The 14,127-nt window shown below is 45.7% G+C and overlaps 1 protein-coding gene across 3 annotated transcripts in view; it reads left to right on the top strand.

The window, feature by feature from the left end:
- Positions 1–14,127, top strand: part of pdzd8 (PDZ domain containing 8) — a 143,364-nt gene continuing 129,237 nt past the window's right edge. For all 3 annotated transcript variants that reach the window (XR_009655668.1, XR_009655667.1, XM_060934802.1), the window contains exon 1: positions 1–973. Coding sequence is in view for 1 of the 3 variants with exons in the window: in XM_060934802.1 (XP_060790785.1) it covers positions 216–973 (758 nt within the window). In the remaining 2 variants the exon portion in view is untranslated. The remainder of the gene's footprint in view (positions 974–14,127) is intronic.

Genomic DNA, 14,127 nt, shown 5'->3' with positions numbered 1-14,127 from the left:
GAGCTGCTTCCTCCCCTCGCGCTGAGTCCAGAGGGAAGGACGCGCCCTATCTAGTGGCCTCGGTTTGCGTGAGCGCGCGGTTAGTGACGGAGCCCGGGCCGAGGCAGGCGGATGATATGGCAGGTTTGTGAGCGCGCGGCCAGGTGGACCCGCTCTGTGCTGGCGGCGGTTCGGTGACTTCCGGCCTCTGATCGAGACGAACACGGATCATCAACATGATCTACCTGATGTTAATGTCGGCGTTTGCGGGCGCGGTGCTGACGCTGCTGCTGCAGCTCGCGCTGCTGTACCGGAGGAAGCCGGAGCCCGCGGCTCGGTCCGTGCAGTACGGTCGGGCGGTACCGGACCCGGTTCTGCGGGATTACTTTGCAGCTCCGCAGCCGCTGGACGGCGCGTGTCCCCCCCAGGCCGAGCCGGAGACCTGCGGCTTCCTCAACGCGATCTTCCTGTTCCTGTTCCGGGAGCTCCGCGACACGCCGCCGGTCCGCCACTGGGTCACCAAGAAGATCCGCGTGGAGTTCGAGGAGCTGCTGCAGACCCGGACCGCGGGCCGCCTGCTGGAGGCGCTGAGTCTGCGCGACGTGTCCCTCGGGGACTCGGTGCCGGTGCTGAAGACGGCGCGGCTGGTCGGACCCGTGCGGCTGGACCCCGGCGGCCTGCCCGAGGAGCTGAGCCTGGAGGTGGAGCTGGAGTACGCCGGCGGCTTCCACCTGGCCGTGGACGCGGAGCTGGTGTTCGGGAAGTCCGCCTACCTGTTCGTGAAGATGCGGCGCGTGGCCGGGAGACTGCGCCTGCGCTTCAGCCGGCTGCCCTTCACGCACTGGTCCTTCGCCTTCGTGGAGGATCCGCTGGTGGACTTCGAGGTCAAGTCGCAGTTCGAGGGCCGCCCGCTGCCCCAGCTCACCTCCATCATCGTCAACCAGCTCAAGAGGGTCATCAAGAAGAAGCACACGCTGCCCAACTACAAGATAAGGTCCTTTAACGTGTTCCTCTTTTACTGCTTTCCAACACACACACACACACACACACACACACACACTGGAAGGGTTCCATCAGGTGGACACTGGATCCACGTTTCCATCTGAAGGATGGTGCTGGTGTAGCGGTTCGCACTGTCGCCTCACAGCAAGAAGGTCCTGGGTTCGAGCCCGGCAGCTGACGGGGCCGTTCTGTGTGGAGTCTGTGTGGGTTTCCTCCGGGTCGAGTCCAGAGACATGCGGTTAGGTTAACTGGCTGCTCTAAATTGCCCACAGGCGTGAACGGTCCAGAAATGGGAAGGTGGGGGCAGGAAGGGCATCCAGCGCCAAACTATGCTCAGATTAATATGACCTGTGGATCAGTAGGGTCCATGTGGACCCCGACCCGGCAACAGTGCTGGACAAAGAGGAAGGAGGAGCACTGTGTGTGTGTGTGTGTGTGTGTGTGCACATGACCTAAAACTGATGCACACAGGAATAACTGAATTATATGTATCTTAGTTATAAACAGATTGATGGAGTGCAGTACGGCTCTTTTACAAACCTTTTTATATCTTCAGTTCTGTGCAGAAGACTTCAGCACATGCAGGTGTTCAAAAATAACATTTCTACATTAAATATCAAAAACACCATAAAAAGCAGTAAACAGTAATTTGGTGTGAGACGACACTTTGCTTTAAAAAAAATAAATCCGTCTCAGGTCCAGTGAGTGCAGTTTTATGCGGAAATGATCTGCAGGTTTTACTGAACATCTTACAGAACCAGCCGCAGTTCTTCTGGACACTTTGACTGTCACACTCACTTCACCCCTCCGAAAAGTGTAATCTATTATGTAATATCCTGCTTTCTTTACTGATACGCAGGCATATTTCTGTGCTGGAAAACTGTTTGGAATCTAAAATGCTTTTGTTTGCCTGGATTGGCCAGACTTCAGATGTTTCCATCGCTGGCCACAATGCGCCTCCATTCCATACAAGATGACGCCCTCCTCATCCATGTTGTCCCGAGATTGTTGTTCAACTTATATTTCCATCGTTTTGGAGGTCACCCGCGTGGTCTTTTCCAGTTCCTTGGATACCACTCGACAATTGCGTGAGTCCATCGGTTATCTTTGAGTCTGGCGACATGGCCTGCCCAGTTGAGCTTCCGTCTCCAGTATTCTGCGATCACGTCGTTCATCCCGCTTCTCTCTCATATCACCTCGTTTCTGATGTGCTCCCTCAATGAGATTCCCAGCATCCACCTTTCCATGGCCCTTTGGGTCGTACTCAGTCTTTGCTCCTCTTTGCATGTGGTGGCCCAAGTCTCGCTTCCGTATAGCATCGCGGGTAAGACTGTACTGTTAAACAGCTTCGCACGTGTGAGCTCGGAGATTCTTGCTGTCAGCACTTCTTTAATGGAGGTGAACACCTTCCATCCTGCTCGGATCCTTCGGGAGATTTCTGTACCCTGATCACGTTTCATGTTTACTGTTTGTCTCAGGTGTATATATCTGTATCTCCACCTCTTCGATTTCATCGCTTCCCACAATCACTCTTCCGCGTGCTGCATTGTCAGACCGCATGTACTTGGTTTTAGTGCGGTTCATCTTGAGGCCAATGGCTGTACTATGTTTGTCCAGCTTGTTCAGCATACTCTGAGGTTGACCTGTATTGGATGCAATGAGAGCGACGTCGTCTGCGAATCTGAGGTGTGTCAGTGTCTCTCCGTTGATGTTTATACCTCCATCCCAATTGACCTTTCGGATGATGGATTCGAGACACGCGATGAAGAGTTTTGGAGAGATGGTGTCCCCTTGTTTGACACCTTTTCCAACTGGGACTGTCACGGGCGATGATGGTACTTCGATATCTGTTGTACATCCAGAGTTGGCTTCTTTCAGCACATTTATGTACTGAGGCTTGACTCTTTGCGTGTGTAGAGATTTCAGCACTGCATTTATCTCAACGCTGTCAAAGGCTTTTTCGTAATCCACGAAAGCGAAGCACAGGGGCAAGTTGTATTCCCTCACACGTTCCAAAAGTTGGGTGAGGGTAAATCCTGTACTGTATATGGTCAATCGTGCTGTATCTCCTACGGAAGCCGGCCTGCTCTCTCGCCTGTTGCTCATCAAGTTGTTGTGATTTATGATTTTAGTGTAGAGTTTGTAGAGATGGGGCAGTAGGCATATTGGCCAATAATTTCGCAGGTCTTCTCGATCGCCCTTCTTGTACAACAGGATGGTTTTCGATTGTTTCCAAAGTGATGGTACCTTCCCTTCCCTCATATCGATTGAACCGTATCGCGAGCATTTTCCAAAGAGCCTCTCCGCTGCTTCGAAGTGATTCCGTGTTTACGCCATCCTTTCCTGGAGATTTGTCGCCTTTCATTATTTTGAGGGCATTTTCGATTTCACATGTCAGAATTTCTGGCACCGCTTGTCATGTTTGTGACGGAGCAGGATCGATTGCGATCGATGACTGACATAAAAAGGTTTGTGTAAAACGTATCGACGATCATTTTCATTTCCCCTTTGTCGGTGGTGGTGTTCCCCTCCTTGGTTTTGAGAGCAGTCACTTCCGTTCTGTATTGTGCCATTTATCGCTTGTTTTTTTTCAAACTTTTCCGTTCCTCTGCCGCCCGAATCACCTTCATCTTGAAGTTTTGGAGGTCTTCCTTGAGATTATGTCAAATACTTTTGCAGAGAATGGAATATTCTAGATGATCTTCGATATTCCTTTTCATAGTCTTCCTTTTCTCCAGCAGTTTCTTCGTCGTCTCCGAGATCCTTCCGTTATCTTCTTTCGGGGTGGGAACTTGTGCCTTTCGAATGCATGCTTTGATCTTCTGGGTAAGTGAGTCGTAGTCCTCGTCGATGTCCTCCAGTTGTGCCCATGTTTCCTCTTTGATGGCGTATTTTAGAATGTTTTCATCAACACTCTTGACGCGTTGGTTCTTCATGGATATGTGCAATGCCTTCTTCTCTCGTATTTTGTCTATCGCTATCTTCGCCCTCAGTAAACGATGGTCGCTACCGGTGTTGAATTGTGGGATGACAGGGACGTCTTGCAGAATTCTCCTTTTGTCGACTAGCACATAATCGATCTCGTTGCGGTATTGAACATTTGGAGATATCCAGGTCCACCTTTTCTCAGCTCTTTTCTTGAAAAGGCAGTTTGTACTCAAAACTGCTTTTGTACTGACTTGATGTAGAAATCATAAAATAAAAATGTATAACCGTGTATACAAAATAAGAAAAAAAAAAGGGTTCCTCAGACTTTTGCACAGGTCAAGTACCAATTTCCAGTCCGGTGTTTTTCCTTGTCGTTGGAATGGTTCCATCAGGTGGACGCTGTGTAGATCCACGTTTCCAGGTGAAAGATGGACATTAAAGCTGCAAAAGACAAGGAAACTTACATTTTAACACCTTTTTATAGTCAAGTGTGCATGTTATCGAGGCGCACCACAACTTCCTTATTATGTAACTTAAAAACTGCAGCACAGAAGAAAATCACTGAAAGGATGTAGTTTATACAGGTTGTGTGTTCTGTACTGTACAGTGCATCTGAGTTGCATCGTCACTCCTATAGACTCGATGAGCATGTTCTTATGAATGCTGTACTAGTAGCAGGTTGCGCCTCCCTTTGCTCTCGAATCAGCCTCAATTCTTCATGGCAATCGAACCGGCAACCTTCTGGTCCCAGAGCTGCTTCTCTAACCATTAAGTCATTGCTTCCCCTCACAAAGGTCTTCTATCAGATTCCGATCCAGTGACTGCGAAGGCCACTGAACTCATGGTCATGTTTGTGAAACCAGTTTGAGACGACTTGCTTTGTGACCTCGCCGTTCAGAGATGGTACGTTGTGGTCCTGAAGATGCACGTGGTCAGCAACAGTATTCCAGTAGGCTGTGGCGTTCAAGCACTGGTTGGTTGGTGTTAACAGGCTCAGCATGCCAAGAAAACGTTCCCTGCACCATGACCCCACCTCCAGCAGTCTGGAATGTTGACTGTTGACACAAGGCAGGTTGGGTTCATGGATTCATGCTGTTGATGTCAAATTCTGACGCTGCCATCTGTGTTCCTCAGCAGAAATTGAGATTCATCAGACCAGGCTAATAATCCCCCCCCCCCCCCCCCAGTCTTTTCTAGAGTCAGTACTCTTCAGTACCCATCTCTGTAGGGACGCTTACCGTTTTAGTACGTGCCTTTTACCTGGGAAAGTGTATGTGGTGTCTTTTTTTTTTCAATGTGCTTTTAAAGTAAGGATTTCAAGATGTCAGTGATCCTTAACTTCTAATTATATATGTTGATTATCTTTAGTGCTTTTACTAATTTAAAGTTACAGCAACAATAATAATATCTACTTTTTTCAAAAAAAAGTTCCTCCTGTCCCAGTCCTAACCAGGCCCTTTAGGTGCATCGGGTGGCGCCGATCTCCATTTCTCCAGCCCTCGGCCTCTCGCCTGCTGCGTAGCGGAGGTTGCAGTAGAGGACTGGTCCTTTGGTAACCACGAGAGTTTGACTCCCTGCTCGCATCTATATTGCAGCGTGCCTCGCCAGAATGGCAAGAGGTACCATTTGTATGATGGTCTTGGGTATAACCGGACCGTGAGTAAAACTCGTGATCTGCTGGTTGAGAGGTGGACACACTAACCACAAGGCCAGCTCATGGTATCTGCTACTATTCTCTCCACATTCACTGGATTATGAGCCGTCGCACGCTCTGATTGGCTACTCCACTAGGATAGTTCATATACCATGAGTAGAGAGAAACAAAATTTCAGCGCACATCAAGTCAGGCACATCACTTTATCAAGTATTTAAAATAAACAGAAATGGCTAAAAGAATATAGGGCAGTGATATTTTATTTATTTATTTATTTATTTATTTATTTATTGAATTAACCCAATATCTCCTGTTCCGCACTCCAGCCCAGTCAGTGGTGGTAATGCGCCTTTAACTGCCAAAAAACCCTAAAGAAGAAAATGGCGGCGTTGCTGAACCAACAGAGGACGAAAATAAAAACTGTACTCGAAAACAAAACCCCAAAAATACAAAAAAACCCCAACAAAATATAGAATAAAAGTATTTGATGGGGAGAATGTATATTTAAAAAAAAATTTCAAGAATTATTATGGCATTTTTCACAAATTGCTCCTGTCATTTCGCCGGTTTGTTTACATTCTAACCGGAAATGATTTTGTTGGATGTTTTGTATAAAGTTTTTATTTATTGAATTTGCTAAAACTAAAAAAGCTCCGTTTCTCAAAATCCAGTGAATGTGGATCGAATAAAACCGTTATTCCACTCAATCTCATCGTACATGGATTCCAGACAGCTCGGTGCTACGTGCCTCGTCACCCATCAGCTCATGTACGACTCGATTTCCTGGAATAACTGTTATAATGTACCTGAAATGGTTCCAACCCAGTGATGAAAGTACAGTGGTGGATTTTTAATACTAAAAAAAGGTTCCTCAAGGGTTTTTTGAATAGTGACACACACAGTTTTTGGAAGCTGGATCAGCGTTGTCTGGAACATCTGCCTGGTTCAGTTTTCCATGTTTTTGACAAACGAGTGTTTCATAAAAGAAACCAGGTTTGAATAAGAGTCGAGTGGAACCTTTACTGTTGTCATGTAGCTTTCTAAGTGTTGGGTTCTAAATGGGTTGGGTTTCTTTTTAAAGGTTTCCCCAAAGGGAAAAGCCGAGGAGCCTCGACCGGTGGACTGTGTTTGAGTGTATATTATATGAAGAAGTGTTAGTTTTGTAAATAGGTTCTACTGTGAACTTTGAAAAGTGCTACACAGGGAACATCTTTCTGGTCAGATCTCGATTCAGTTTATAGAAAACTAGGTTCGGATGAGCTGCAGATCTGCTCTTGAAAACCTAGTGGGCATACTTTTCATGATTATTAGGCTCCTTAAGGATTCTTTGCATGGTTTATGGTTCTGGCTTTCTAAAGAGGTTCTGTTTGGAACTGTGTGTGAAAGGAAATCCCTCTGTTGAAGGGTTTAAATCCCCCAAAAGGCCACTTGAGTAAAAGCCTTGTGTGGTTCAAGATGTTCTTTTCTGAGAGAGGAGATGGTTAAATCTTTAAAAGCATGTAGATAAATCCTACATGAAGGCGTATAAAGTGATCGTGTCGTGGGGAAAACTTCTTTGGGCCTCTGTGGTGCGTCAGGCGGCGGGGTGTTGTGTGGTGTGGTGGGTTTTTTTGGGAAGAGGGAACGTTCATTTAGATGATGACCAACAACATCCTTTTGATGTTTTTAGCTGAGAATGGCTTTGAAACCTGTCGTCTGTTGGAGAACCGGTCACTCCAGGTCTTTATAAGAATGTGAGAAGTTGCTTTTAGCTGAAGGTTTTTTTAAAAAAGTTTCCATTGAAAAGCTGGTTCTGGTTGCACGTTACCTGGACGTCAGAATCGTCCTCAGGGTTTGTGTCCCTCTCAGAGGACTGCCGTCATGCCTTGTCAGGAGAATTTTGGAACGGAGGATAATCTCTTGTGGAAATAAGGTTAATATACAGAACTGTGCAAAAGTCTCAGGCACCCTATTTTTTATTTATTAGCTTTTTTCATACAAAACTTTTGTTATAGATTTCTATTTTATAACTTCTACATTTGGGCGGCACGGTGGTGTAGTGGTTAGCGCTGTCGCCTCACAGCAAGAAGGTCCGGGTTCGAGCCCCGGGGCCGGCGAGGGCCTTTCTGTGTGGAGTTTGCATGTTCTCCCCGTGTCCGCGTGGGTTTCCTCCGGGTGCTCCGGTTTCCCCCACAGTCCAAAGACATGCAGGTTAGGTTAACTGGTGACTCTAAATTGAGCGTAGGTGTGAATGTGAGTGTGAATGGTTGTCTGTGTCTATGTGTCAGCCCTGTGATGACCTGGCGACTTGTCCAGGGTGAACCCCGCCTTTCACCCGTAGTCAGCTGGGATAGGATCCAGCTCGCCTGCGACCCTGTAGAACAGGATAAAGCGGCTACAGATAATGAGATGAGATGAGACTTCTACATTATCGAGTCAGCACAAAAACATTTTAGAGTCCAAACATTTGTTTTCCAGACCAAAATTAAATGTTACAGAAAAAGGTTTGTATCTGAGCAGCATGTTCCATAAGAGACACTTTTCAGATGAAAAAGAAAGCATAATGAAGGCTGCTGGGTTTGGGTGTAAAATGAAGAAGTGAGTGTGACAGTCAAAGTGTGCAGAAGAACTGCGGCTGGTTCTGTAAGATGCTCAGGAAAACCTACAGATCATTTCCACATAAAACTGACCTCACTGGACCTGAGACGGATTTATTTAAGCAAAGAATCGTCTCGCACCAAATACTGATTGTTTATACTGATTTATGATGGCTTACTGCTGTTTATAGTGGTTTTTTTTATTATATATATATATATTGAAACATTTTCATTATTTTGAGCCATTTTTAGTCAACAGCATTTCTTTACGCATGTCTAAGATTTTTTCCACAGGGCTGTCAGTCGTGGTACAGTGTTTCCAATAGTCTGCATGCTCTTTATTTCAGTGTTCTGAAGTGTTTTATTCCTCTTGCACCACAGCAATTTGCCAGATCTCATCTCATTATCTGTAGCCGCTTTATCCTGTTCTACAGGGTCGCAGGCGAGCTGGATCCTATCCCAGCTGACTACGGGCGAAAGGCGGGGTACACCCTGGACAAGTCGCCAGGTCATCACAGGGCTGACACATAGACACAGACAACCATTCACACTCACATTCACACCTACGCTCAATTTAGAGTCACCAGTTAACCTAACCTGCATGTCTTTGGACTGTGGGGGAAACCGGAGCACCCGGAGGAAACCCACGCGGACACGGGGAGAACATGCAAACTCCACACAGAAAGGCCCTCGCCGGCCACGGGGCTCGAACCCAGGACCTTCTTGCTGTGAGGCGACAGCGCTAACCACTACACCACCGTGCCACCCCAATTTGCCAGATGTTATGATTTATTAAAGAACAATGTCTAACCCCCCCCAGTTACGCTCATGTTGTTGAAAGTCCATGAAGCCGTGCAGTATAATTAAGTTATTCCATGAAATCGAGCTGTATGTGAGCGGGTTGCGGATGAGGTGTGTAGTGCACAACGAGATTGTGGATAGAATAAGTTATTCCACTCGTTCACTGGATTTTGAGAAATAGGGCGTTTTTATTTTTTTGCAAATTCTATAAATAAAAACTTTTATACAAAACATCCGACAAAATCATTTCCACTTAGAATGTAAACAAACCAAAAATGAAATTACAGGAGCAGTTTGTGAAAAATGTGGTGACAATTCTTGGAAAATTTCTCAAATACATTTATTCTGTATTGTTTTTTTTTTTTTTTTTTTCTTCCGTCCTCGGTTGGTTCAGTAACACGCTCTGCCATTTTGTTTTTCTCTACTCACAGTATACGAGCTGATATCCTAGTAGTACAGTCGCCAATCAGAGTGTGCGATTGCTCATATCCAGTGAATGTGGAGAGAATAATTCCTCTTCTCACTTACTTGTAGTTCAACAAATAACATTTCCTTCACCTGCATCTTTTTTTACTTTTTTCTCTGCTTAAAGCAGATACACAGAGCCTTTATTTTAAAATAAATTTCTGAGTGGATAGTATCTCCATCCTTGACTCTTGTATGCTGCATAAATGGGAATTAAAAATATATTTTTGAGAGTTAGAATCGACCGCTAAGTTGTGATTGGTGCCGCCCCGCTGAGCCAGCCAGCCCTGAGCGCGTGACGTCACAGCGGGAACCGGTTTTAAGGCCGAAGCCTTTTACAGCTATAGACCAAAGTCATATAAATAACAATTTATGGTGAAAGTAAGAAATAGCGTTACCGACTCGCTCAGCTAAGACTGATTTGACTTCACTGATTGTGGGTTGACTCTCATTAAAACAGGATGGGTGCTATAACTTATGCCACATACACGTACATGCATGCATTTTCACTGATAAAACGTAAAAGGCTCATTAAATAATCAGATGAACTGAGACAATCACATTCTGAAGCAAATTAAATAATCTCATACCGCTAACTTAAACACACAATACAAGTTACATGGATTAATCTAAACGCAGGGAAACAACGAGTTGTTTTATATCCAAATGAGAGTCGGAGCTTACCCGTCTGTGTTCTCGCTACTTGAAGGCCGATCTTGTGGCTGATTTTTGGTTTTGAAACAATCTGACTTTCAGTTGTTCGTTCAGTTCTCCGTTTATTCGCTTCTTCCATGTAAGGGCGAGATGGAGGCTGCTCCACTCATTCACTTTTCTTCATACTGAGTACTCCGCCATTACTGCTCAGCTCAGACAATTACTAAAACCAGGGACGGGACGGAACGTCACTGGTTTTAGCAACAACTGCGGGGAGGTCACTGCCCGAGCGATATGTTCCATCCCAGGTTTTAGCAACAACCCTCGGCTCACTCTAGGAGAACTGGTGCAGCTGAACTCACTTTCCTTTTAAATAAATACTTTTCCTTTAATTGTTGCTACTGCACCCTCTTTCAATCCGGGCTTATAGCCAACACTCCTCAACAGATCAGAGGTCTCGTACGAGTCTTCAGTAAAATGTGCAGAGCAGAGGAGAGACCACTTCGTAGGCGCCCAATGTGCCCGTGAACTTCTCGCAAAACGTGTCCAAATCTTTGCAGTTTGAACATTCTTGGGTCATGAATGCAGCACAAATCCACCTTCTGTCGTGTTGCTGCACCGGCCAGCAACACATCTACGTGGCATGGCGATAATTTAGCTCAAAATGGAGGATCGGCGTTGCAGTCAGCTCTGTGTTTTAGTATAGCGGAAATGGCGATGAGACCGATAGACTTCCTGCTGTGACGTTACGGACGTCAAGATCATTCACTCAGACCGCTACCTATATAAATCACTTTAATTGTAAAAATAACTATATTAGATTTATTGTTAACGGTTTAAAACTCTTCCTGTGCCATTCTTGAGGTCTCAAGGCATTTAGAAGCGAAAGTGAGGCCGTGGCTCTGTGTGTATGCGTTGTTAGAGATGACAAATGCAGATTGGTTGTTGGAGAAACCACAAAGTACTGAAGACTTTCCCGTGGTGGGAAGACGTTCTGTGTCTGTTATAGAGCGTTGACACCGGAGACTTTTTCCATGAATGTTAGAGAAACATTTCCTTATAGGAAACTTGAAAATATCAACAATTACATTTTTTTTCTTTGTTAAATAACAGCACATTTGTGATCTATTAATTATTGGACAATTATATAAACTACCTGTTATTTAGCTGTTATTATGGAAACTGTAGCATATGAGAACATTTATACTACACTCACTGGCCACTTTATTAGGAACACTCATCCATCTGCTGTTTTCTGCAGTTCGCTAATCAGCGGAGCCCTCGCCAGCAGCACGATGCAGATACAAATCACTTCAGTTAATGTTCACAATGTTCAAACATCAGAACGGGAAGCATTGTGATCTCACAGTGTGACTTTCTCTCACTGTGGTCTGGGTGTTGGTTTGATCCAGATGGACTGGTTTGAGTATTTCAGAAGCTGCTGATCTCCTGGGGTTTTCACACACAACAGTCTCTAGAGTTTACACAGAATGGTGCAGAAAACAAAAAACACTGAGTGAGTGAGCGACAGTTCTGTGGGTGGAAACAAACGCCTTGTTGATCAGAGAGGGTCAGAGGGGAATGGACAGATTGGTTTGAGCTTTTTTTGCCAGGAAGGATATAGCAACTCATATAATCACTCTTTACAACCGTGGTGAGCAGAAAAGCATCTCAGCATGCAACAGCAGAAGAACACATTGGGTTCCACTCCTGCAGCCAAGAACAGGGATCTTAGAATCAACAACACGTTCCTATTAAAGTGGCCGGGGAGTGTGTGCACACTTTGATGTGCTGTACTGTCAGAGCTGCTGTTGTAGGAAATGAAGACTTTCTGGCCAAGAAGAAGAAAAACCTTTATTTGTCACATGCACACTTCAAGCACAGTGAAATTCATCCTCTGCATTTAACCCATCTGAAGCAGTGAACACACACACACACACACACCCAGAGCAGTGGGCAGCCACACCAGAGCGCCCGGGGAGCAGTCAGGGGTTCAGTACCTCGCTCAAGGGCACCTCAGCCCAAGGCCGCCCCACGTCAACCTAACCTGCATGTCTTTGGACTGTGGGGGAAACTGGAGCACCCGGAGGAAACCCACACGGACACGGGGAGAACATGCAAACTCCACACAGAAAGGCCCTCGCCGGCCACGGGGCTCGAACCCGGACCTTCTTCTCATGGTTGTGAGGCGACAGCGCTAACCACTACACCACCGTGCCGCCCAATAAACAGTGCTCTGGTGTAAATATTTATCACTAAATAGAGGAGCAATATTTGTCATGTATTCGTCATGTAATGTGACTTGTGATGTACAATCTGATCTGATCGGAGTATCGATTTTGGCCTGGCAGTCTGTTGGATCGGATTTATTTTCTGCTGTGTTTTATCGTGAATCTGATCTTAATGCAGATTTTCCACTTGGAGGACACGCATCATTTTAAAGCTTAAACACTGCCATCACATCTGCATTCTGTAAAAGAACTTTCCAACAGATGTTTGCAGAGAGCGCTGGGTCAGTGCAGTTGTGGACGTCAGTATCGGATTTGTATCATCAGATTGTCGGCTCTGATATCAGGATCATAATAACACTGCTGAACTGGCAGAGCCGTATGGAGTGGAGCATTTTCATCTGGATGGCTGGGAATCTCTCAAACGCCCCTATTTTTATCTGTAAGGAGATATGGCACATGTGTGCGCACTAAAACACGAAGACTGAATACAGGCGTTGGTGAGCAGCTTCTCTGCAGCCTCAAAGTGATTTTAGTCTGTTTGTGAACATCAAGAAAACAGAAGTTGTGTATCGGCCCCGCCCAGGATACAGTACACCGATCCAGCAGTCGACGTCGAGGATGAGCATCTGCCTTTTTGTGGACTTGGAGCGTTCCTTCAAGTGACGCCCAGTTGGACAGGGAGATTTGTAACTGCGTTGTAAAGCCGAGCGAATCCTTCGGTCGCCTGTGAAGGAGGGTGTGGAGTCGCCATACCATAACTTTATCTCCGGAGGCAGCTGTGCATCAGCAGGGCTTTCCCCGGAACAGGAGGAGAGCGGTGCTGCTGATGCAGAGCCCAGCACGGCTGCTCGAGGGGCCTGAGGACGTGTTCCCTCTGAAAATTTTGAAATTGGAGTCTTCAAATGGTGCATTCTGGTGGCATCTAGAGCTGATGTGGGCACAATTCAACGTTATTAAATTTGCTGTGTTTTTTTTAAACCTCGTCAAATACACAATTTAAAGGGCAAAATTAGATTTGAAATGAAAACACTGGAAATGGTCAATTCAGAGAAATATATTTAATTTTATTGCACAACAAAAAATGCATAATATTGAACAATATAGCAGCTGAAATTAGAATATTAGCAATGCGGCTGTTGACTACAGACCTGCAACCCGACGGGCAAAAATCACACACAAGCCTCAACTCTGGACAAGAACCAGTTCAGAGGAGACCCAAACCCACCCGCACTAATCGGAGAACAAGAGCATAACCATAACTATGTGAAGAGAGAATCTTCATTTTCGAATTCCAGGATGCCAGGAACAGAATTGAGGTTAAATCATGCAACAGCGCCATCTAGTGACCAGCGCCTAGAATGTGGTTTTATATATGGCTGTGAATGTGAGTCAGTGCACGCAGCAAAACCCAGAAGTGAAAAGGGTCGAGGATGAGGATAGTCGAGACCTGTATATTACAGTATCTTCCTATTTCAGTCATTATTTCTCATGTTTGGGGGGAATAGGGGAGATTTCGGTGTAGAAAGCACTCTGCATTGTTCAGTTTATGGGATTAATTGATTTTGATTTATTATTTTTAAAATTTTTTGCGTGCACAAGTGACCATGCGATGCTGACATCGCACAGCATGGCGGAGTGCCGTGTGTCCACGCTTTGTAGAAAGCCCTGACGGAACTGTCGTCCTGAGGACCCTACGCCACGGAGCTGGATGCTGGACGCCATGCTGCTGCCATATCAAGCAGCTTGAAGCCTTCCAGCAATGTTGTCTCAAAGATCTTGAAGATGTCCTGGAATGACGGTGTCAGATCTTGGTGTTGTGTAAAACAAACTGTTCAGC

The sequence above is a fragment of the Neoarius graeffei genome, chromosome 11, assembly GCF_027579695.1.
Source record: "Neoarius graeffei isolate fNeoGra1 chromosome 11, fNeoGra1.pri, whole genome shotgun sequence".
NCBI classification, from domain to species: Eukaryota; Metazoa; Chordata; class Actinopteri; order Siluriformes; family Ariidae; genus Neoarius; species Neoarius graeffei.
The sequence above is the reverse complement of the archived record's forward strand: the minus strand, read 5'-3'. Positions and strand labels throughout refer to the sequence as shown.